The sequence below is a fragment of the Salmo salar genome, chromosome 08, assembly GCF_965601325.2.
Source record: "Salmo salar chromosome 08, fSalSal1, whole genome shotgun sequence".
Classification (NCBI taxonomy): domain Eukaryota; kingdom Metazoa; phylum Chordata; class Actinopteri; order Salmoniformes; family Salmonidae; genus Salmo; species Salmo salar.
In genome coordinates, this window is record NC_138298.1 from 8008680 (window position 1) to 8030684 (window position 22005).

At 42.4% G+C, this 22005-nt stretch overlaps 1 protein-coding gene and 1 pseudogene across 2 annotated transcripts in view; one reads left to right on the plus strand and one right to left on the minus strand.

The window, feature by feature from the left end:
* Positions 1-10245, plus strand: part of LOC106609909 (choline transporter-like protein 1) — a 40662-nt gene extending 30417 nt beyond the window's left edge. The window contains exons 12-16 of the mRNA XM_014208954.3: positions 7519-7602; positions 7760-7897; positions 8069-8305; positions 9109-9189; positions 9318-10245. Coding sequence (XP_014064429.1) covers positions 7519-7602; positions 7760-7897; positions 8069-8305; positions 9109-9189; positions 9318-9344 — 567 coding nt within the window. The 3' untranslated portion in view covers positions 9345-10245. The remainder of the gene's footprint in view (positions 1-7518; positions 7603-7759; positions 7898-8068; positions 8306-9108; positions 9190-9317) is intronic.
* A 5352-nt stretch (positions 10246-15597) lies between these two features.
* On the minus strand, positions 15598-18065 carry LOC106609921 (E3 ubiquitin-protein ligase TRIM39-like; annotated as a pseudogene). The gene is made up of 2 exons (XR_014393048.1): positions 17901-18065; positions 15598-17658 (listed from the first exon to the last, which is right to left on the minus strand). The product of XR_014393048.1 is annotated as an E3 ubiquitin-protein ligase TRIM39-like (transcript).
* Between the last annotated feature and the right edge of the window lie 3940 nt (positions 18066-22005).

Consider the following 22005-nt stretch of genomic DNA (forward strand, 5'->3'; position numbering starts at 1 on the left):
CTGCTAATGACTGGAATGAATTGCAAAAATCACTGAAGCTGGAGACTTATATTTCCCTCACAAACTTTAAGCATCAGCTGTCAGAGCAGCTTACCGATCACTGCACCTCTACACAGCCCATCTGTAAATAGTCCACCCAACTACCTCATTCCCCAAATTGTTATTTATTTTTGCTCTTTTTGCACCCCAGTATCTCTACTTGCACATCATCTGCACATCTATCACTCAAGTGTTAATGCTAAATTATAATGATTTCGCCACTATGGCCTATTTATTGCCTTACCTCCCTAATCTTACTACATTTTCACACACTGTATATAGATTTTTGTATTGTATTATTGACTGTACATTTGTTTACCCCATGAGTAACTCTGTGTTGTTGTTTTTGTCGCACTGCTTTGCTTTATCTTGGCCAGGTCGCAGTTGTAAATGAGAACTTGTTCTCAACTGGCCTACCTGGTTAAATAAAGGTGAAATAAAATGTTTAAAAAATAAAAACATCCGTGGAGAAAGGGCTGGACAACAGGCCGCACCAAAAAAACGCATGGTTCCACAGAATACCAACTGGGATGGACCCCGAGGCAAATGTGGCTTCTTCATCAACATGTTTATGCTTTTGTTAATAAAATAATGATAAAAATAGTCTTTCAAAATGCAGGTGTTTATTTCATTATGGATCCATAACGAATTACTATGGGAATAAATATCACTGAATGACAGAAATATTGGAACAAAGTAGGCTTTGATCCATGCCTGGGCCCGCAGGACACAAAGTTCTTTGTTTGTCGGACGAACCATTGGGTCAAAACGAGAACACATTATTCATCCACATCTACATCGAAGTCTGGAGGGCTGAGTACATCCTTTATTGTATTCACTTATACAGTATCAACATGATATTAACTTATAGAGCTAATAAGAGACTAAAATAATTTTGGGTAAATACAGTGCCTTCAGAAAGTATTCATATCCCTTGACTTATTCCACATTTTGCTGTGTTACAGCTTGAATTCAAAATCGATTCAATTGATTGTTTTTCTCACCATCTACACACATACACAACAATGACAAAGTGAAAACATGTTTTTTTGATAATATATTGAAATACAGAAATATCAAATTTACGTAAGTATTCATACCCCTGAGTCAATACTTTGTAGAAACACTTTTGGTGGCAATAACAGCTTTGAGTGGTCTTGGATATGTCTGTATCAGCTTTGCACATCTGGATTTGGGGATTTTCTCCCATTCTTCCTTGCAGATTTTCTCAAGCTCTGTTAAGTTTAATTGGGGAGTGGTGGTGAACAGCAATCTTCAAGTCTTTCCACGGATTTTCAATGTGTTTCAAGCCTGAGCTTTGGCTGGGCCACTTAAGGACTTTCACATTCTTGTTCTGAAGCCATTCCAGCATTGCCTTGGCTGTAGGCTTGGGGCCATTGTCTTGTTGGAGCTTACAGCTTCACCCCAGTATAAGGTTGTTTGTGAAGCAGGTTTTCATCAAGGATTTGCCTGTATTTGGCTCCATTCATTGTTCCCTCTGTCCTTACCAGTCTCTGCCACTGAAAAGCATCCCCATAGCATGATACTACCACCACCATGCTTCACGGTAGGGATGGTGTTAGACGGGTGATGAGTTGTGCTGGTTTTCTCCAGACATAGTGCTTTGCAGTCACGCCAAATAGTTACATTTTTGTCTCATCAGACCACATAATCTTTTGCCTTCTGCTCTGTCTTTCATTTGCCTTTTTGCAAACCCCAGGCGTGCTATCATGTGCATTTCTCTCAGGGGTGGTTTTCGTCTGGTCGCTCTCCCATCAAGCCCATATTGGTGAAGTGCTGTAGAGACTGTTGTCCTTCTGGCAGGTTCTCCCATCTCAGCCAAGGAACTCTGTAGTTCTGTCAGAGTGGTCATTGAATTCTTTGTCACCTCCCTGACTAAGGTCCTTCTTGCCCGCTTGCTCAGTTGGTTTCAACACTCTAGAAATTGTTTTATACCCTTCCCAGATATGCCTCATCACAATTCTATCTCGGGAGATCTACGGACAGTTCCTTAGACTTCATGGTTTACTGTTGTTTCTGCTCTGACATGCCCTGTCACCTGTGGGACCTTTATATAGACAGGTGTGTTTCTTTATAAATCATGTACAAACAAGCCACAGGTGTCCAATCAAGTTGTTGTGACATCTCAAGGACGATCAAAGGAAATTGGATGCGTCTGAGCTCAATTTGTAGTGTCATTGCAAAGGGGCGTGAATACTTATGTAAATGAGATATTCCTATATTTCATTTTGAACAAATTTGCAAAAGAATCTAAGAACGTGTTTTCACTTTGCATTATGGGGAATTGTGTGTAGATGGGTGAACAAAATAATATATTTAATCCATTTCAATTCAGGCTGTAACACAACAAAATGTGAAGTAAGTCAAGGGGTATGAATATTTTCTGAAGGCGTGCTGTATGTATATATGAATAATCAAAGCAACATAACTTTTATTACTTATTTAAGTTAATTCCAGTTAAGTTTTCATTTCCAGTAAATACAAGCATTTATTATCCATATTAAGATGTACAGAACAGCTTCCATTTTCATTTGATGATGACATTTCAGAGGAAACCTGTGAACAATCTAATCATGTGACTTTCCAGCAGCATACCTCCCTGCATCCCACTGTTGGCTTGCTTCTGAAGCTAAGCAGGTTTGGTCCTGGTCAGTCCCTGGATGAGAGACCAGATGCTGCTGGAAGTGGTGTTGGAGGGCCAGTAGGAGGCACTCTTTCCTCTGGTCTAAAAAAAAAATAAAATATCCCAATGCCCCAGGGCAGTGACACTGTGTAGGGTGCCGTCTTTCGGATGGGATGTTAAACAGGTGTCCTGACTCTCTGAGGTCATTAAAGATCCCATGGCACTTGTCGTAGGGGTTTTAACCCTGGTGTCCTGGCTAAATTCCCAAGCTGTCCTTCACACCATCATGGTCACCCAATCATCCCCAGTTTACAATTGGCTCATTCATCCCCCTCCTCTCCCCTGTAACTATTCCACAGGTCGTTGCTGTAAATGAGAATGTGTTCTCAGTCATCTTACCTGGTAAAATAAATAAATGTCAATCTGACTAAATACACTAATTTTGATGACTTGTAAATTGTCTGTTGCAAAACAACAGTTCCCTCATTGTTTAACCAGTCTGTGTGATTGACATTAGAGATGATGATAGGGGCTGAGTTTTTGCCATCAGGATTCAAAGAATGGAAAGAGTTTCTCTGTAAAGGTGCAGACAGTGGAAGAGTAGATATGAGACCTGACCTCCACATCATAAAAGGAGACCTGACCCTCCTCATAGTCCACAAACAACCTCACCTTCTGGGGCTTCTCTCTCAGGGAGAGGAGGACTGTGGAACACAGTCCAGAGTCCATTCTGAGGGCTCAGTGTGATTTTTCCCATTCCTGTCAATGGGCTCTGTCGCCACTCGAGTGGGATTCCCATAGTAACATCTCCCCGAGGATAAGCCATCCTTTCCAAGGGTCATGGCATAATAATCAAACCTTTTTGGATTGTCAGGAAGATTCTGTGGTGTGTTTCCAAGTCTTACTTGTTTCCCATCTTCAGACAGGATCAGACTGGGATGTGCTGTATCATGGTCCAGAGACAGGTTCTCCATCAAATCAAATGTATTTATATAGCCCTTCTTACATCAGCTGATATCTCAAAGTGCTGTACAGAAACCCAGCCTAAAACCCCAAACAGCAAGAAATGCAGGTGTAGGAGCACGGTGGCTAGGAAAAACTCCCTTGAAAGGCCAAAACCTAGGAAGAAACCTAGAGAGGAACCAGGCTATGAGGGGTGGCCAGTCCTTTTCTGGCTGTGCCGGGTGGAGATTATAACAGAACATGGCCAAGATGTTCAAATGTTCATAAATGACCAGCATGGTCAAATAATAATAATCACAGTAGTTGTCGAGGGTGCAACAGGTCAGCACCTCAGGAGTAAATGTCAGTTGGCTTTTCATAGTCGATCATTGAGAGTATCTCTACCGCTCCTGCTGTCTCTAGAGAGTTGAAATCAGCAGGTCTGGGACAGGTAGCACATCCGGTGAACAGGTCAGGGTTCCATAGCCACAGGCAGAACAGTTGAAACTGGAGCAGCAGCACAGCCAGGTGGACTGGGGACAGCAAGGAGTCATCATGCCAGGTAGGCCTGAGGCATGGTCCTAGGGCTCAGGTCCCCCAAGAGAGAATTAGAGAGAGCATACTTAAATTCACACAGGACACTGGAAAAATACTCCAGATATAACAGACTGACCCTAGGCCCCCGACACAAACTACTGCAGCATAAATACTGGAGGCTGAGACAGGAGGGGTCAGGAGACACTGTGGCCCCATCCGATGATACCCCCAGATAGGGCCAAACAGGCAGGATATAACTTGCTGAGCGGCCTTTCAGGTTATGTCGATATAGGACTCGTTTTACTGTGGATATAGATATTTTTGTACCTGTTTCCTCCAGCATCTTCACAAGGTCCTTTTTCTGTTGTTCTGGGATTGATTTGCACTTTTCGCATCAAAGTACGTTCATCTCGAGGAGACAGAACGCGTCTCCTTCCTGAGCGGTGTGACGGCTGCATGGTCCCATGGTGTTTATACTTGCATGCTATTGTTTGTATAGATGAACGTGGTACCTTCATGTGTTTGGAACTTTCTCCCAAGGATGAACCAGACCTTTGGAGGTCAACAATTTTTTGTTCTAAGGTCTTGGCTGATTTCATTTGATTTTCCCATGATGTCAAGCAAAGAGGCACTGAGTTTGAAGGTAGGCCTTGAACTTCATCCACAGGTACACCTCCAATTGACTCAAATGATGTCAATTAGCCTATCAGAAGCTTCTAAAGTCATGACATCCTTTTTTGGAATTTTCCAAGCTGTTTAAAGGCACAGTCAACTTAGTGTATGTAAACTTCTGACCCACTGGAATTGTGATACAGTGAATTGTAAGTGAAATAATCTGTAAACAATTGTTGGAAAAATGACTTGTGTCATGCACAAAGTAGATGTCCTAACCGACTTGCCAAAACTTTAGTTTGTTAACAAGAAATTTGTGTAGTGGTTGAAAAACGAGTTTTAATGACTCCAACCTAAGTGTATGTAAACTTTTGACTTAAACTGTACATATATATATATATATATATATATATATATATATATATATACTGCTCAAAAAAATTAAGGGAAAACTTAAACAACACATCCTAGATCTGAATGAAAGAAATAATATTATTAAATACTTTTTTCTTTACATAGTTGAATGTGCTGACAACAAAATCACACAAAAATAATCAATGGAAATCCAATTTATCAACCCATGGAGGTCTGGATTTGGAGTCACACTCAAAATTAAAGTGGAAAACCACACTACAGGCTGATCCAACTTTGATGTAATGTCCTTAAAACAAGTCAAAATGAGGCTCGGTAGTGTGTGTGGCCTCCACGTGCCTGTATGACCTCCCTACAACGCCTGGGCATGCTCCTGATGAGGTGGCGGATGGTCTCCTGAGGGATCTCCTCCCAGACCTGGACTAAAGCATCCGCCAACTCCTGGACAGTCTGGTGCAACGTGGCATTGGTGGATGGAGCGAGACATGATGTCCCAGATGTGCTCAATTGGATTCAGGTCTGGGGAACGGGCGGGCCAGTCCATAGCATCAATGCCTTCCTCTTGCAGGAACTGCTGACACACTCCAGCCACATGAGGTCTAGCATTGTCTTGCATTAGGAGGAACCCAGGGCCATCCGCACCAGCATATGGTCTCACAAGGGGTCTGAGGATCTCATCTCGGGACCTAATGGCAGTCAGGCTACCTCTGGCGAGCACATGGAGGGCTGTGCGTCCCCCCAAAGAAATGCCACCCCACACCATGACTGACCCACCGCCAAATCGGTCCTGCTGGAGGATGTTGCAGGCAGCAGAACGTTCTCCACGGCGTCTCCAGACTCTGTCACGTCTGTCACGTGCTCAGTGTGAACCTGCTTTCATCTGTGAAGAGCACAGGGCGCCAGTGGCAAATTTGCCAATCTTGGTGTTCTCTGACAAATGCCAAACGTCCTGCACGGTGTTGGGCTGTAAGCACAACCCCCACCTGTGGACGTCGGGCCCTCATACCACCCTCATGGAGTCTGTTTCTGACCGTTTGAGCAGACACATGCACATCTGTGGCCTGCTGGAGGTTATTTTGCAGGGCTCTGGCAGTGCTTCTCCTGCTCCTCCTTGCACAAAGGCGGAGGTAGCGGTCCTGCTGCTGGGTTGTTGCCCTCCTACGGCCTCCTCCACGTCTCCTGATGTACTGGCCTGTCTCCTGGTAGCGCCTCCATGCTCCGGACACTATGCTGACAGACACAGCAAACCTTCTTGCCACAGCTCGCATTGATGTGCCATCCTGGATGAGCTGCACTACCTGAGCCACTTGTGTGGGTTGTAGACTCCGTCTCATGCTACCACTAGAGTGAAAGCACCGCCAGCATTCAAAAGTGACCAAAACATCAGCCAGGAAGCATAGGAACTGAGAAGTGGTCTGTGGTCCCCACCTGCAGAACCACTCCTTTATTGGGGGTGTCTTGCTAATTGCCTATAATTTCCACCTGTTGTCTATTCCATTTGCACAACAGCATGTGAAATTTATTGTCAATCAGTGTTGCTTCCTAAGTGGACAGTTTGATTTCACAGAAGTGTGATTGACTTGGAGTTACATTGTGTTGTTTAAGTGTTCCCTTTATTTTTTTGAGCAGTGTATATATATATATATATTACAGAGAATTTTCTATTTCCTCTAATGACAGTAGAAATGAGTCAATTTTCTAAATATAGTTAAACATAGCTACTGTAGATAAAGAAAACAGGATATTACCATAAACTTTACACAGGTAACATTTCTTCACCCAGCCTTGTAAATCTCTACTCACCTGTCTGTGTAAAAGAGTCTGGGTGTGTTCTATGATTTTATTTTCTGGACTATAGTATCAAAAAAACACCGGAGAGTCAGCATCGTGAAGAGACTTTTCTGAAGAGTTTGAGGGTGTTAACTCGTGTGTGCAACATACAGTAGTTGGTGTATCCCACCCAGTGCTGCTCTGTGCTCTGGAACAGAATTAACCCTTCACATGGCTGATTTCTGTCTTCATTCTTGATACATTGTTTTACCATTTTAAAATCAAACAAGGTTGAACAGTTTAAACAGGAGTATTCTATTTTTTTGGGACTGATTTAGGTAGAAAAAGTGTGAATCAGAAATGTTAAATATAAATACCTATTGCAGGTGTATGGAAGGTTTTCAGACAACAACAACACTTACAATTCCACATTGGGATGGAAAAAATAGTGGCAGTCTTGGCAGATTTTACAATTAATTAAGAAGCAAGTCATATCCCAGATTGTGTTCTTAAACATTCTCTCTTTCACTTATACCAATTACCAGTTTGTCAAGTCAGACAATGGGTGGAGAACTTAAACTGAATGTGTTTTCTGTTTGTAGGAAAATGCCTGTGCTCGCTGTATGCTGAAAGCCTGCATCTGCTGCTTGTGGTGCCTGAAGAAGTGTCTAACGTACCTGAATCAAGTAAGTGTCCTATCAGATTGATTGTCATCTAAGGTGTTGATTATTCTCACTATTACACACATTATATCATTGACAACAATCTATTTTACAAGGGAGACTCATTCCAAGATAACACATTGTTACTGATGATACTCCTGTCTGTCTGTTTTCACCACAGAACGCGTACACAGCCACAGCGATCAACAGCACCAGTTTCTGTACGTCGGCGTGCGATGCCTTTGTCATCCTGGTAGAGAATGCCCTCAGAGTGGCCACCATCAACACCGTGGGGGACTTTGTCCTCTTCCTGGGAAAGGTAACGGCCACATAGCGACGCCATTTTAGGATTTTTCAAGCATAATAATACTATTCAATCTATCACCCTCTCTCTCTTTTTCTTTTTTCTCCCTTTCCCACCCCCATTTTTCTCCATCTTTCCCTCTGTGTGTGTGTGCGTGTGTGTGTGTGCGTGTGTGTGTGTGTCCAGGTACTGATCGTCTCCTGCACAGCATTCGTCGGTGTACTGTCGCTCAACTACCAGCAGGACTACACGGTGTGGGTGCTGCCCCTGCTCATCGTCTGCCTGTTCTCCTGGCTGGTGGCCCACTGCTTCCTGTCTGTCTTTGAGATTGTGGTGGACGTGCTCTTCCTCTGCTTCGCCGTGGACACCAAGCACAACGACGGCAGCCCCGGCCGAGAGTTCTACATGGACAAAGCCCTCATGGTGAGGGGAAGGGAGGCGAGGCTGGGTGGGAGACTGGCTGGGTCCCGATTCTCCACCAGTCATGGATTAAAAGCAATGGATTGGTGTAATCACAGATAATGCATTATATTGACCAGATACTCAAGTGGCCGCTCTAACAATGAAAAGAAATCGTGACGTGGCAAGATCTGGTGGGACCATTCTAGCCAATGAGAGGGCAGATATGCGTGTGAACAACAGGCACAACTCCGATATAAAGTGTTTTTTCTCAAAGTTGCCAGGATTTCACGTGTTCTACTTATGTCAGTACAACTGAAACAACCTAAGCATTACGAGACTTCTATTCGATCAGATAACCCTCATGTAGTAATTAAACCATACCATTTTTTGCTAAACAAATTTGACCCTCATTGACCTCCATACAAAAACTTTTTAAAAACGACATCTGCTGGAGAAGACACATTTTGGGCCCTGTTATCCCTCACGTCGCCTTTTCCTCTCTGCTGTAATCGTTGGCTAGAGGGAGTTTCCGCCATTGTTCAATTCTTTGGTAGAAGGTGGAGAATAGGGACGTAGCCTTACATATCTCTCTGTTCCATTATCCACACTAACATTCCAATGTATCAGGCAATACATTCTAACTGGTATGCTAGTGTGGATAATGGAATGTAGCCTTTTGTTATTTACAGAGTGCCGCTTTTTAATCCATTTCTAAATGGTGAATAGTGTTTATGTACGTATTACACCGAACTCGCCTTGTTATCTCAACACCCAACACACACATTCACCCTCTCTCTTCTTTCTCCTTCTACCTCTCTCTTTAGGAGTTTGTAGAAAACAGTAAAAAAATGGCGGGAAGGGATCGGGCCGGGGCAGATGGAGACAGTCGTGAGATGAAGCCCATAGTGAGTTAACAAAACTTTTCCAACAGAATACATTCACTTACTTCCATAATCTAGAGTCATACACCCAAAATGATGATGCTGATGAAGACAATAGTAAAGATTAACACTCCATTTGTTTATTGTTGTAGACTCATGGAGGAGGGACTTTTGCTTGACCAAACCAAACCAGAAGACGGAAACCAAAAGGCATTCCAAACGTTTCCAGGATATCACTCCAGTCCCAGGGACGACAATATTTTTGATAACCTGTTTATTAATTTATGGCACACTATACATGAAAGCTTAGTTTTCTTTTAAAGCACAATGTCTTTTTGTAGCACATCCGTCAATAATATTGTTAGTGTAGTTTTGTGCTATTGTACAGGCTGTAGCGTTGGTGTTTTTTAGTTTAGCTTCTTGTGTGTGGAAGTATTGTGTGAGAGATTATTCAAATGCAGCATGTCATCACTGTTATTTTTTAACTACTAATATTGTACACTGCAAGTGTTTGTATATCAATGTCTTTTTACATTGCGGTAATGATGATCATGGTCTCTACTTACGCTGCACTAATTCGATTGTGACAAATAACTAGCATAACAGATGATCAACAGGCACTTTTCTCTGTGGAAAACTCCAACCCCAATGTCTTTTGACCCTGTTGAAAGATTTCCTTCATGGAATAGAAGACAAAACTAATTCTGCATTTAGATTAATTTTTTTAACAGGATCAGTGAAAAGCCAGCTCCCAATGGAGCATTTTACTGTTGTAGATCAAATATGAAATAGCCAGTGCTATGTACTATGATAAGGATGTTAATATTAGTTAATAGTATTTTGAATGCAGGTCCTACAAGTACTGAGGTTGTGTTATGTCAAAAGCAATGCATTACCATAATGGAAAATCCCTATATTGTGGCAACGTTGAGTCATTACTCCTGATTAAATTTGGAATACTGTATCCATAGAAAAAGCAATTCCCTATTACTGTATCTCTATTCGTGCATGCAAACAGAGTTTTATCCCAGAATATTTTGGATAACATTTTTATGCAGAGAAATAAAACAACAAAAAGAAGCAATGTCCACTTGTGTTTGTGAGAGCTGTGGGCAAGAGTGGATCAGTTCTAGTAGGGACATGGGTTTGTGTCTGGATGTCATAAAGATATCCACTCAGGAAGAAACATTAAAACAAAATACCCAATAATAAATACAATATATAAACTCAGCAAAAAAAGAAATGTCCTCTCACTGTCAACTGCGTTTATTTTCAGCAATCGTAACGTGTAAATATTTGTATGAACATAAGATTCAACAACTGAGACATAAACTGAACAAGTTCCACAGACATGTGACTAACATAAATGAGTGGGTCAAAAAGGGTGGGTCAAAATCAAAGTAACAGTCAGTATCTGGTGTGGCCACCAGCTGCATTAAGTACTGCAGGGGATCTCATCCTCATGGACTGCACCAGATTTGCCAGGTCTTGCTGTGAGATGTTTCCCCACTCTTCCACCAAGGCACCCGCAAGTTCCCGGACATTTCTGGGGGAAATGGCCCTAGCCCTCACCCTTCCGATCCAACAGGTCCCAGACATGCTCAATGGGATTGAGATCCGGTCTCTTCGCTGGCCATGGCAGAACACTGACATTCCTGTCTTGCAGGAAATCATGCACAGAACGAGCAGTATGGCTGGTGGCATTGTCATGCTGGAGGGTCAAGTCAGGATGAGCCTGCAGGAAGGGTACCACATGAGGGAGGAGGATGTCTTCCCTGTAACACACAGCTTTGAGATTGCCTGCAATGACAACAAGCTCAGTCTGATGATGCTGTGACACACCGCCCCAGACCATGACGGACCCTCCACCTCCAAATCGATCCCGCTCCAGAGTACAGGTTTCGGTGTAACACTCATTCCTTCAACGATAAACGCAAATCCGACCATCACCCCTGGTGAGACAAAACCGCGACTCGTCAGTGAAGAGCACTTTTTGCCAGTCCTGTCTGGTCCAGCGACGGTGGGTTTGCGCCCATAGGCGACGTTGTTGCCGGTGATGTCTGATGAGGACCTGCCTTACAACAAGGCCTACAAGCGCTCAGTCCAGCCTCTCTCAGCCTATTGCGGACAGTCTGAGCACTGATGGAGGGATTGTGCGTTCCTGGTGTAACTCAGGCAGTTGTTGTTGCCATCCTGTGCCTGTCCCACAGGTGTGATGTTCGGATGTACTGATCCTGTGCAGGTGTTGTTACACATGGTCTGCCACTGCGAGGACGATCAGCTGTCCGTCTTGTCTCCCTGTAGCGCTGTCTTAGGCGTCTCACAGTACGGACATTGCAATTTATTGCCCTGGCCACATCTGCAGTCCTCATGCCTCCTTGCAGCATGCCTAAGGCACATTCACACAGATGAGCAGGGACCCTGGGCCTCTTTCTTTTGGTATTTTTCAGAGCCAGTAGAAAGGCCTCTTTAGTGTCCTAAGTTTTCATAACTGTGACCTTAATTGCCTCCCGTCTGTAAGCTGTTAATGTCTTAACAAACGTTCCACAGGTACATGTTCATGAATTGTTTATGGTTCATTGAACAAGCATGGGAAACAGTGTTTAAACCCTTTACAAAGAAGATCTGTGAAGTTATTTGGATTTTTACGAATTATCTTTGAAAGACAGGGTCCAGAAAAGGGGACTTTTTTTGTTAAGTACAGTACCAGTCAAACGTTTGGACACACCTACTCATTCAAGTGTTTTCTTTAATTATACTACTTTCTACATTTTAGAATACATGTATAGTATAGAATAATAGTGAAGACATCAAATATTTTAGAAAAAGTTGTTTCTAAAACTCAGTAACTCACTGCCTTCCTGAAGACAAACAATGTATACGAAACACTTCAGTCTGGTTTTAGACCCCGTCATAGCACTGATATTGCACTTGTGAAGGTGGTAAATTACCTTTTAATGGCGTCAGACCGAGGCTCTGCATCTGTCCTCATACTCCTAGACCTTAGTGCTGCTTTTGATACCATCGATCACCACATTCTTTTGGAGAGATTGGAAACCCGAATTGGTCTACACGGACAAGTTCTGGCCTGGTTTAGAATCTTATCTGTCGGAAAGATATCAGTTTGTCTCTGTAGATGGTTTGTCCTCTGACAAATCAACTGTAAATGTCGGTGTTCCTCAAGGCTCCATTTTAGGACCACTATTGTTTTCACTATATATTTTACCTCTTGGTGATGTCATTCGGAAACATAATGTTAACCTCTTGGGGCTATGTGGGACGCTAGCGTGCCACCCGTGGTGCACCCTATCAACAGCAGGTGCATTTCAAGAGCGGCAAATTTGAAACCAAATAAATGTCAAAATTCAAATTTTTCAAACATACAACTATCTTACACCCTTTGAAAGATAAACATCTCCTTAATCTAACCACGTTGTCCGATTTCAAAAAGGTTTTACGGCGAAAGCATAAAGTTAGATTATGTTAGGAGAGTACATTGACAATAGCTGTGTGTAATGTTTTGTCAATTCAAAGACAGGCGTCACCAAAACCATAAAACCAGCTAAAATGATGCACTAACCTTTAACAATCTCCATCAGATGACACTCCTAGGACATTATGTTAGACAATAAATGCATTTTTAGTTCTATCAAGTTCATATTTATATCCAAAAACAGCGGTTTACTATGGCGTTGATGTTCAGGAAATCGTTTCCCTCCAATAACCGGCAGTCAAGTCAGCACCACAAATTAAATAATTAAAATTAGAAAACATTGGTAAAATATTATATTGTCATTTAAAGAATTATAGATTTACATCTCTTGAACGCAATCAACTTGCCAGATTTAAAAATAACCTTACTGGGAAATCACACTTTGCAATAATCTGAGCACTGCGCCCAGAAAAATACGCTTTGCTATACAGACAAACGGCCATGTTGGAGAGATCTAAAATCGAAAATACTATGTAAATAATCCATTACCTTTGATTCTCTTCACCAGATGTCACTTCCAGGAATCCCAGGTCCATAACGAATGTAGTTTTGTTCAAAAAAGCTCATCATTTATGTCCAAAAAGCTCCGTGTTGTTAGCACATGATCTAAGCCAGCCGGACTTCTCGTCATGAACGAGGGGAAAAAATATATTTACGTTCGTTCAAACATGTCAAACGTTGTATAGCATAAATCATTAGTGCCTTTTTTTAACCAGAACATGAATAATATTCAAGGTGGACGAATGCATTCTCTTTTATAACGTATTGGAACGAGGGTACCCAACATGAACTCGCGCGCCAGAGTCTAATCGGCCATCACCGTTCCAAAGCTCTTGTTCGGTCAGATCTCACAGTAAAAGACTCAAAACACTTTGTAAAGGCTGGTGACATCTAGTGGAAGCAATAGGAAGTGCCAAAACATTAATCAACCCCTGTGTGTTTCAATGGCATAGGCTTAAAGGTAATTCAACACATCAGGTATCCACTTCCTGTCAGAAAATGTCTCAGGGTTTTGCCTGCCAAATGAGTTCTGTTATACTCACAGACACCATTCAAACAGTTTTAGAAACTTTAGGGTGTTTTCTATCCATATATAATAAGTATATGCATATTCTAGTTACTGGGTAGGATTAGTAACCAGATTAAATCGGGTACGTTTTTTTATCCAGCCGTGAAAATACTGCCCCCTAGCCCCAACAGGTTAACTTTCACTGCTATGCGGACGACACACAGCTGTACATTTCGATGAAACATGGTGAAGCCCCAAAATTGCCCTCCCTGGAAGCCTGTGTTTCAGATGTAAGGAAGTGGATGGCGGAAAATGTTCTACTTTTAAACTCGGACAAAACAGAGATGCTAGTTCTAGTTACCAAGAAACAAAGGGATCTTCTGTTGAATCTGACAATTAATCTTGATGGTTGTACAGTTGTCTCAAATAAAACTGTGAAGGACCTCACCGTTACTCTGGACCTTGATCTCTCTTCTGATGAACATATCAAGACTGTTTCAAGGACAGCTTTTTTCCATCTACGTAACATTGCAAAAATCTTTACCTTTCTGTACAAAATTGATGCTAACCTACAGAGCATTACATGGGCTTGCTCCTACCTATCTTTCCGATTTGGTCCTGCCGTAAAACCTTGAAATCAGCCCTTGCCTTAAAAGGAAGCCAGTGTGAAGAGGCGACTCTGGGAAGCTGGCCTTCTAGGCAGAGTTGCAAAGAAAAAGCCATATCTCAGACTGGCCAATAAAAAGAAAAGATTAAGATGGGCAAAAGAACACTGGACAGAGGAACTCTGCCTAGAAGGCCAGCATCCCAGAGTCGCCTCTTCACTGTTGACGTTGAGACTGGTGTTTTGCGGATACTATTTAATGAAACTGCCAGTTGAGGACTTGTGAGGCATCTGTTTCGCAAACTAGACACTTTAATGTACTTGTCCTCTTGCTCAGTTGTGCACCGATGCCTCCTCTTTCTATTCTGGTTACAGCCAGTTTGCGCTGTTATGTGAATGGAGTAGTACACAGCGTTGTACGAGATCAATTTCTCGCATGGAATAGATTTAATTTCTCAGAACAAGAATAGACTGACGAGTTTCAGAAGAAAGTTCTTTGTTTCTGACCATTTTGAGCCTGTAATCGAACCCACAAATGCTAATGCTCCAGATACTCAACTAGTCTAAAGAAGGCCAGTTTTATTGCTTCTTTAATCAGAACAACCCTTTTAAGCTGTGCTAACATAATTGCAAAAGGGTTTTTTAATTATCAATTAGCCTTTTAAAATGATAAGCTTGGATTAGCTAACACAACGTGCCATTGGAATACATGAGTGACGGTTGTTGATAATGGGCCTCGGTAAGCCTATGTAGATATTCCATAAAAAATCTACAATTTCCAGCTAAAATAGTCATTTACAACATTAACAATGTCTACACTGTATTTCTGATCAATTTGATGTTATTTTAATGGACAAAAAAAAATGTTTTTCTTTCAAAAACAAGGACATGTCTAAGTGACCACAAACTTTTGAATGGTAGCATATATTAAAAAATGTTTACTTTGTTATTATCGGGTACTGTGTGTAAAAATATATATTTTGAATTCGGGCTGTAACACAACAACATCTGGAATAAGTCAAGGGGTATGAGTACTTTCTGAAGGGACTGTACAAACAGCTCAAAAGGAAAGTATGTATTTTATCATATTCAGTCACTTTTCAGTCACTTTCCTAAACCAACAACCAGCTTATAGGCACATTATTTCCCTTATCACACACTGTCTTAGATCCACAGCCAGCTCAAAGGAAAAGTATGTCTTTTATCGAAGTACAGTACTGTGGAACCAGCTCAAAGGCTGAGTATGTCCTTTACCACATTCACTTATGCAGTATCAACAACCAGCTTAAAGTCCTTTTTTCACAATAACCTACATCCACAACAAGATCAAAGGAAAAGTAAGTATTTTATCACATTCACTTATACAGTATCAACAACCAGCTTAAAGATGCACAATAAAGAAATAACTCTGCCGTTTCCTGGTTGCTAAAATTCTAATAGCTCGCCTAATTTCAGTTTTTGACAAAAAAAGCAAGTATAGTGTTGAGAATCATTGTACCATCTAAACCACTGTGAAATATATTTTCCACATCCCAAAATATTGTATTTTCAGCTGTTTGAAGCTGGTGTACAAAACCTAAAAGTAAAAGATGCAAAAATGAAATGTAATAACGGGAAGCATAGAAATAATGCACATACAACAGATCTACCGCTTCTTATACTTGCTTTGAATGAGAATGACAGATCTATAACTCACATTTCTATGTGAATTTGGTCGGGTCGCCCAAAAAAGTGACATATTGCAGCTTTAAGAAAGAGTAAGTTCTTTGTTTAATCAGTGTTTGTGATTGACAGGAGAGATGATGAGAGGGGCTGCGTTTTTACCATTATCATCACTACAGGGACTGAAGAATGGGTAGATTTTCTCTGTAAAGGTGCAGCAAGTGAAAGAGTAGATATGAGACCTGGCCTCCACATTATAAAAAGAGACCACACCCTCCTCATAATCCACAAACACCCCCACCTTCTGGGGCTTCTCGCTCAGGGAGAGACAGACTTGCGGTGAGGCACAGGCTGTGTACTCATTCCCATCCCTTAGCATCACAGTCCAAACTCCATGTTCGGGGCTCAGTCTGATATTCCCCTTCCTGTCAGTGGACTCTCTGGCGACTCCTAAATCCCACCTAGTCTTACCCTTAACCGTCACTTCATAGTAAAATCTCCCTGAGGAGAAGCCATCCTTTCCAAGGAGAACGGTAAAACGATCAAACCTTTTTGGATTGTCCGGAAGATTCAGTTCCAGTTCTCACTTGTTTCCCATTGTCTGACAGGATGAGAAAGAGATTTGCTGTATCAGGGTCCAGAGTCACATCCACTGCATACTGCTGAATCCTCTTCAGTTTGACATCAGGCAGCTTCTCCATCTCTTTATTCAATGTCTCCTCCAGCTGAGACACAGCTCTCCTCACAGTCCTGTGAACACTGATCTCAGACCAGTCCTTGGTGGGTGGAGGGGTGCACACTAGGGATGAGAAGCCCTGGAGAAGTTGGAGGTGGTTCTCAGTGTGTGAGAGCTGCTTCAGCTCAGTGCTTCTCCTCTTTAGCTCAGTGATTTCCTGCTCCAGTTCTTTAATGAGCCCTTCAGCCTGCCTCTCTACTGCTTTCTGCTTCTCCTCAATTACCTCAATTAGCTCTGCCTGGCTTTTCTCAATGGAGCGCACCAGAGCAGTGAAAACCTGCACGCTGTCTGCGATCTCTCTCTCTGCATCTCTCTTTTGCTGAGATGTACTGAGAGTTTGATCTCTTTAACTTTCTGCAGTCGCTCCTGGATAATCCGCTGCACTTCTGCCTCAGTTTTCCCCAGCTGAACCTTCCTCTCTCCACACTCTTCCTCTATAGGAACAGTGTCATGAGTCTTGTGGTCTGTTTCAGTGCAGAACTGACACACACACGTCTGGTCAGTCCTACAGAACAGATTCAGGAGTCTGTCATGCTTCTTACAGATCCTGTCTTCCAGGTTCTCCACAGGATCGATCAGCTTGTGTCTCTTGAAGGCTGGGGCTCTCTGATGAGGCTCCAGGTGAGTCTCACAGTAAGATGCCAGACACACCTGGCATGACTTCAGGGCCTTGCGCTTCGTCCCAGTGCAGACGTCACAGCGCACTTTTCCAGGTTTGGCAGGGGTCTCATCTTTACCTGTGTCTCTCAACCTATTATAATTCTCTATAACCTCTCTGAAGGTTGTGTTAACACAAAGCTTAGTTTGTCTGGAGAATTTCTCCTTACACAGTGGACATTGACACAGGTTGTTGCTATTCCAGTACTTTGTTATACAGGTCATGCAGAAGTTGTGTCCACACGAAGTGGAGACCGGCTCATCGAACACATCCAGACAGATAGAGCACAGGAACTGCTCTTCAGACAGGAGACTGCTGGAGGAAGCCATATCTAGAAAGAGAAGGAGGAACTATAAATGATTTCCTGGAATGAGCCAGCTCTTGATAGTTTCAGTGCCATCAACATGGCATTAAGGGATACAAACCAATCCTGTTTAACCATACAACATTCAGTACACATTAATACATTTACCAAATGTAGTTTAACATAGGTACTGTAGAAAAGAAAACAGGAGAATATAATAATTACACAATATAATTTATCTTCACCTGCCCTGGTAAATCTCTACTCACCTGTGTGTGAGAGAGAGTGTGGGTTCTCTCTGAGCTTTCTGACTGTGGTATCAAAAAAGCCCCGGAGACTCAGCTTAGCTGTCTAATAAAGATTTCTGAGGAGTTTGAGAGTGTTTGAGATAGTTTGCTCATTTGCGGTTTATACGTCTACCCACTTAAGTTTCACTTTAGCAACTTGACATCAACATGCTCCTCCCCACCCAGTGCTGCTCGTGCTCTGTAACATAATTAACCCTTCACGTTGCTGATCTCTCTCTTCTATCTTGATACATTGTTTCACCATCTAAAATCAAACAAGGTTGAACATCTTTAAACAGGAAGGTAAAAAAAGTGTGAATCAGAAATGTTAAACAAAGAATTATTGCAGATATATGGAAAGTTTTCCAAAGACATAAAAAAAAAGAATTTAAGTTCATGGGGATGAACAAATAAACACAGTCTAGGTAGATTTGAACTTGCCTGATGACTCACACAGAATTCTTCCGCTGCTCTATTGATAAGAAACAAAGTTCGTGGGTGTGACGTTTAGCCATGGCAATGGGTCTGGGTAGCCAGGCAAGATTTGACCGTTAGCAGCAAGAAGTATTACAGAAAAGACATTTAAACATACTCACTTTCGCTCATACCGACCACCAGTTTGTCAAGTCAAATCAAAATCACATTGTATTGGTCACATACACGTGTTTAGCAGATGTTATTGTGGGTGTAGCGAAATGCTTGTGTTTCTAGCTCCAACAGTGCAGTAATATCTAAAAAGAATGATCTAGCAATTTCACAACGATACACACAAAACACACAAATCTAAAGTAAAGGAATTAAGAATATATAAATATTTGGACGACCAATGTCGGAGCAGCATTGACTAAAATACATTAGAATAGAATAGAATGCAGTATATACATATGAGATGAGTAATGCAAATATGTAAACATTATTAAAGTGGCTAGTGTTCCATTTTAAAGTGGCCAGTGATTTCAAGTCTATGTATATAGGGCAGCAGCCTCTAAGGTGCTAGTGATGGCTATTTAACAGTCTGATGGCCTTGAGATAGAAACTGTTTTTCAGTCTCTCGGTCCCAGCTTTGATGCACCTTGCCTTCTGACCTTGCCTTCTGACCTTGCCTTCTGGTTGATAGTATGGTGAACAGGCAGTGGCTTGGGTGATTGTTGTCCTTGATGATCTTTTTAGCCTTCCTGTGACATTGGACACTGTAGGTGTCCTGGAGGGCAGGTAGTTGCCCCCGATGATGCGTTGGGCAGACTGCACCACCCTCTGGAAAGCCCTGCAGTTGCGAGCGGTGCAGCTGCCGTAACAGGCGGTGATACAGCCCGACAGGATGCTCTCAATTGTGCATCTGTAAAAGTTTGTGAGGGTTTTAGGTGCCAATCCAAATTTCTTCAGCATCCTGAGGTTGAAGAGGTGCTGTTGCGCCTTCTTCACCATACTGTCTGTGTGGGTGGACTATTTCAGTTTGTCAGTGATGTGTATGCAGAGAAAGTTGAAGCTTTCCACTTTCTCCACTGCTGTCCCGTTGATGTGGATAGGGGGGTGCTCCCGCTGCTGTTTCCTGAAGTCCACGATCAGCTCCTTTGTTGACGGTGACGTTGAATGAGATGTTATTTTCCTGGCACCACATTCCCAGGGCCCTCACCTCCTCGCTGTAGGCTGTCTCGTCATTGTTGGTAATCAGGCATACTACTGTTGTGTCGTCTGCAAACTTGATGATTGAGTTGGAGGCGTGCATGGCCACGTTGTCATGGGTGAACAGGGAGTACAGTAGGGGGCTGAGCAAACACCCTTCTGGGGCCCATGTGTTAAGGGTCAGCGAAGTGGAGTTTTTTTCCCCTACCTTCACCACCTGGGGGCGGCCCACCAGGAAGTCCAGGACCCAGTTGCACAGGGCGGGGTTCAGACCCAGGGCCCCGAGCTTAATGATGAGCTTGGAGGGTACTATGGTGTTGAATGCTGAGCTATAGTCAATGAACAGCATTCTTACATAGGTATTCCTCTTGTCCAGATGGGATAGGGCAGTGTGCAGTGCGATGGCGATTACATCGTCTGTGGATCTATTGGGTTGGTAAGCAAATTGAAGTGGGTTTAGTGTCTCAGGTAAGGTAGAGGTGATATGATCCTTGACAAGTCTCTCAAAGCACTTCATGATCAAATAAGTCAGTGCTACAGGGCGATAGACATTTAGGTCAGTTACCTTTGCTTTCTTGGGTTCAGGAACAATGGTGGACATCTTGAAGCATGTGGGGACAGCAGACTGGGATAGGGGGAGATTGAATATGTCCGTAAACACTCCAGCCAGCTGGCCTGCACATGCTCTGAGGACACGGCTAGGGAGTGCGTGATTGTCTGTAGACCCTGCCACATACGTCTTGTGTCTGAGCCGTTGAATTGGGATCCACCGTGTCTCTGTACTGAGGTTTTTCCTCTTTGATTGCCTTACAGAGGGAATATCTAGACTTTTTGTATTAGGCCATATTCCCAGTCACCTTGCCATGGTTAAATGCAGTGGTTTGCGCTTTCAGTTTTGCACGAATGCTGCCATCAAGTCAGACAATAGGTGGCGACAGGGGCACCACATGGATTTTGGGCCCCATGAAAAGATGTCACATTGGGCCCCACCACCACAGGCCACATCAACCCTGCGCTTTTGCTGTAACCACACACCTCCAGAACCCAATCGACCCATTCAAAGCTTTAAATAGCTCTACCTTTGCAGGCTTAAAACTCTCTTGTAGTCCAATATTTACCGTGCAATATTTACTGACAGTGAGCTGTGAAAATATAACACTGTGCAGACATGCATGCAACATTCTGCATACAGTGGAATTCACTATTTGATGCAAGACTGATACCCTCTATAAGAAATGTGCTAAAGGCCATCTTTTACAGTCTAAATGTAATTTTAATGGTAAAATTCTGGAATGGAAAATTATCTTAACATTAATGAATAACTTAAAATAAATATAACTTAAATATTCATTAACCTCTTCAATTAAAATAAATTAACATTATCATCTATAGAATGATATAACAAACAAAATAATAAAATCAGCAGCCGATTTTTGAACTAAGTATACATACCAGAAAATAAGCAGCTAAAAAAGTAGAAATGGAAAACCAAATGGAAATTAAAAGGCCTAATGGTGGCGCTAGAGGAAAGGTCAAGTGGTCACCAAATAAATAGGTTTCTTCCACTTGGGGTCTTGATTGTGCACAACAAATTTTATGGCAATCCAGCCATTACTTTGAGATATATCTTGTTCTCAGTCTGTTCTCAGTCTTGTTCTCAGCCTGTTGGCATCATGTGTGTAGTGATCCAATATCCATAGCCATGCCATTTAACAGTTATCACTGGCCCTTGCTCAGCCTTACTCACCAAGAGCCCACTGCCGAGCCTTCTTGCTAGCAAAGTCACTGATCAAGTCTTTGAAGTCCAGCTTTCTAGCTAACTGACTTTCAATGGACAGCATGGCAAGACTGCAAAGCCTGTCCTGGGATATAGTTTATTTTTTTTATTTTTTATTTCACCTTTATTTAACCAGGTAAGCTAGTTGAGAACATGTTCTCATTTACAACTGCGACCTGGCCAAGATAAAGCAAAGCAGTGCGACAGAAACAACAACAGAGAGTTACATGGAATAAACAAGCGTACAGTCAATACAATAGAAAAAAATTAAGTCTATATACAGTGTGCGCAAATGGCATGAGGAGGTATGGCAATAAATAGGCCATAGTAGCAAAGTAATTACAATTTAGCTGATTAACACTGGAGTGATAGATGAGCAGATGATGATGAGCAGATGATGGTGTGTAAGTAGTGATACTGGTGTGCAAAAGAGCAGCAAAGTAAATAAAAACAATATGGGGATGAGGTAGGTAGATTGGGTGGGCTATTTACAGATGGACTATGTACAGCTGCAGCGATCGGTTAGCTGCTCAGATAGCTGATGTTTAAAGTTAGTGAGGGAAATGTAAGTCTCCAGCTTCACCGATTTTTGCAATTCGTTCCAGTCACTGGCAGCAGAGAACTGGAAGGAAAGGCGGCCAAAGGGGGTGTTGGCTTTGGGGATGACCAGTGAGATATACCTGCTGG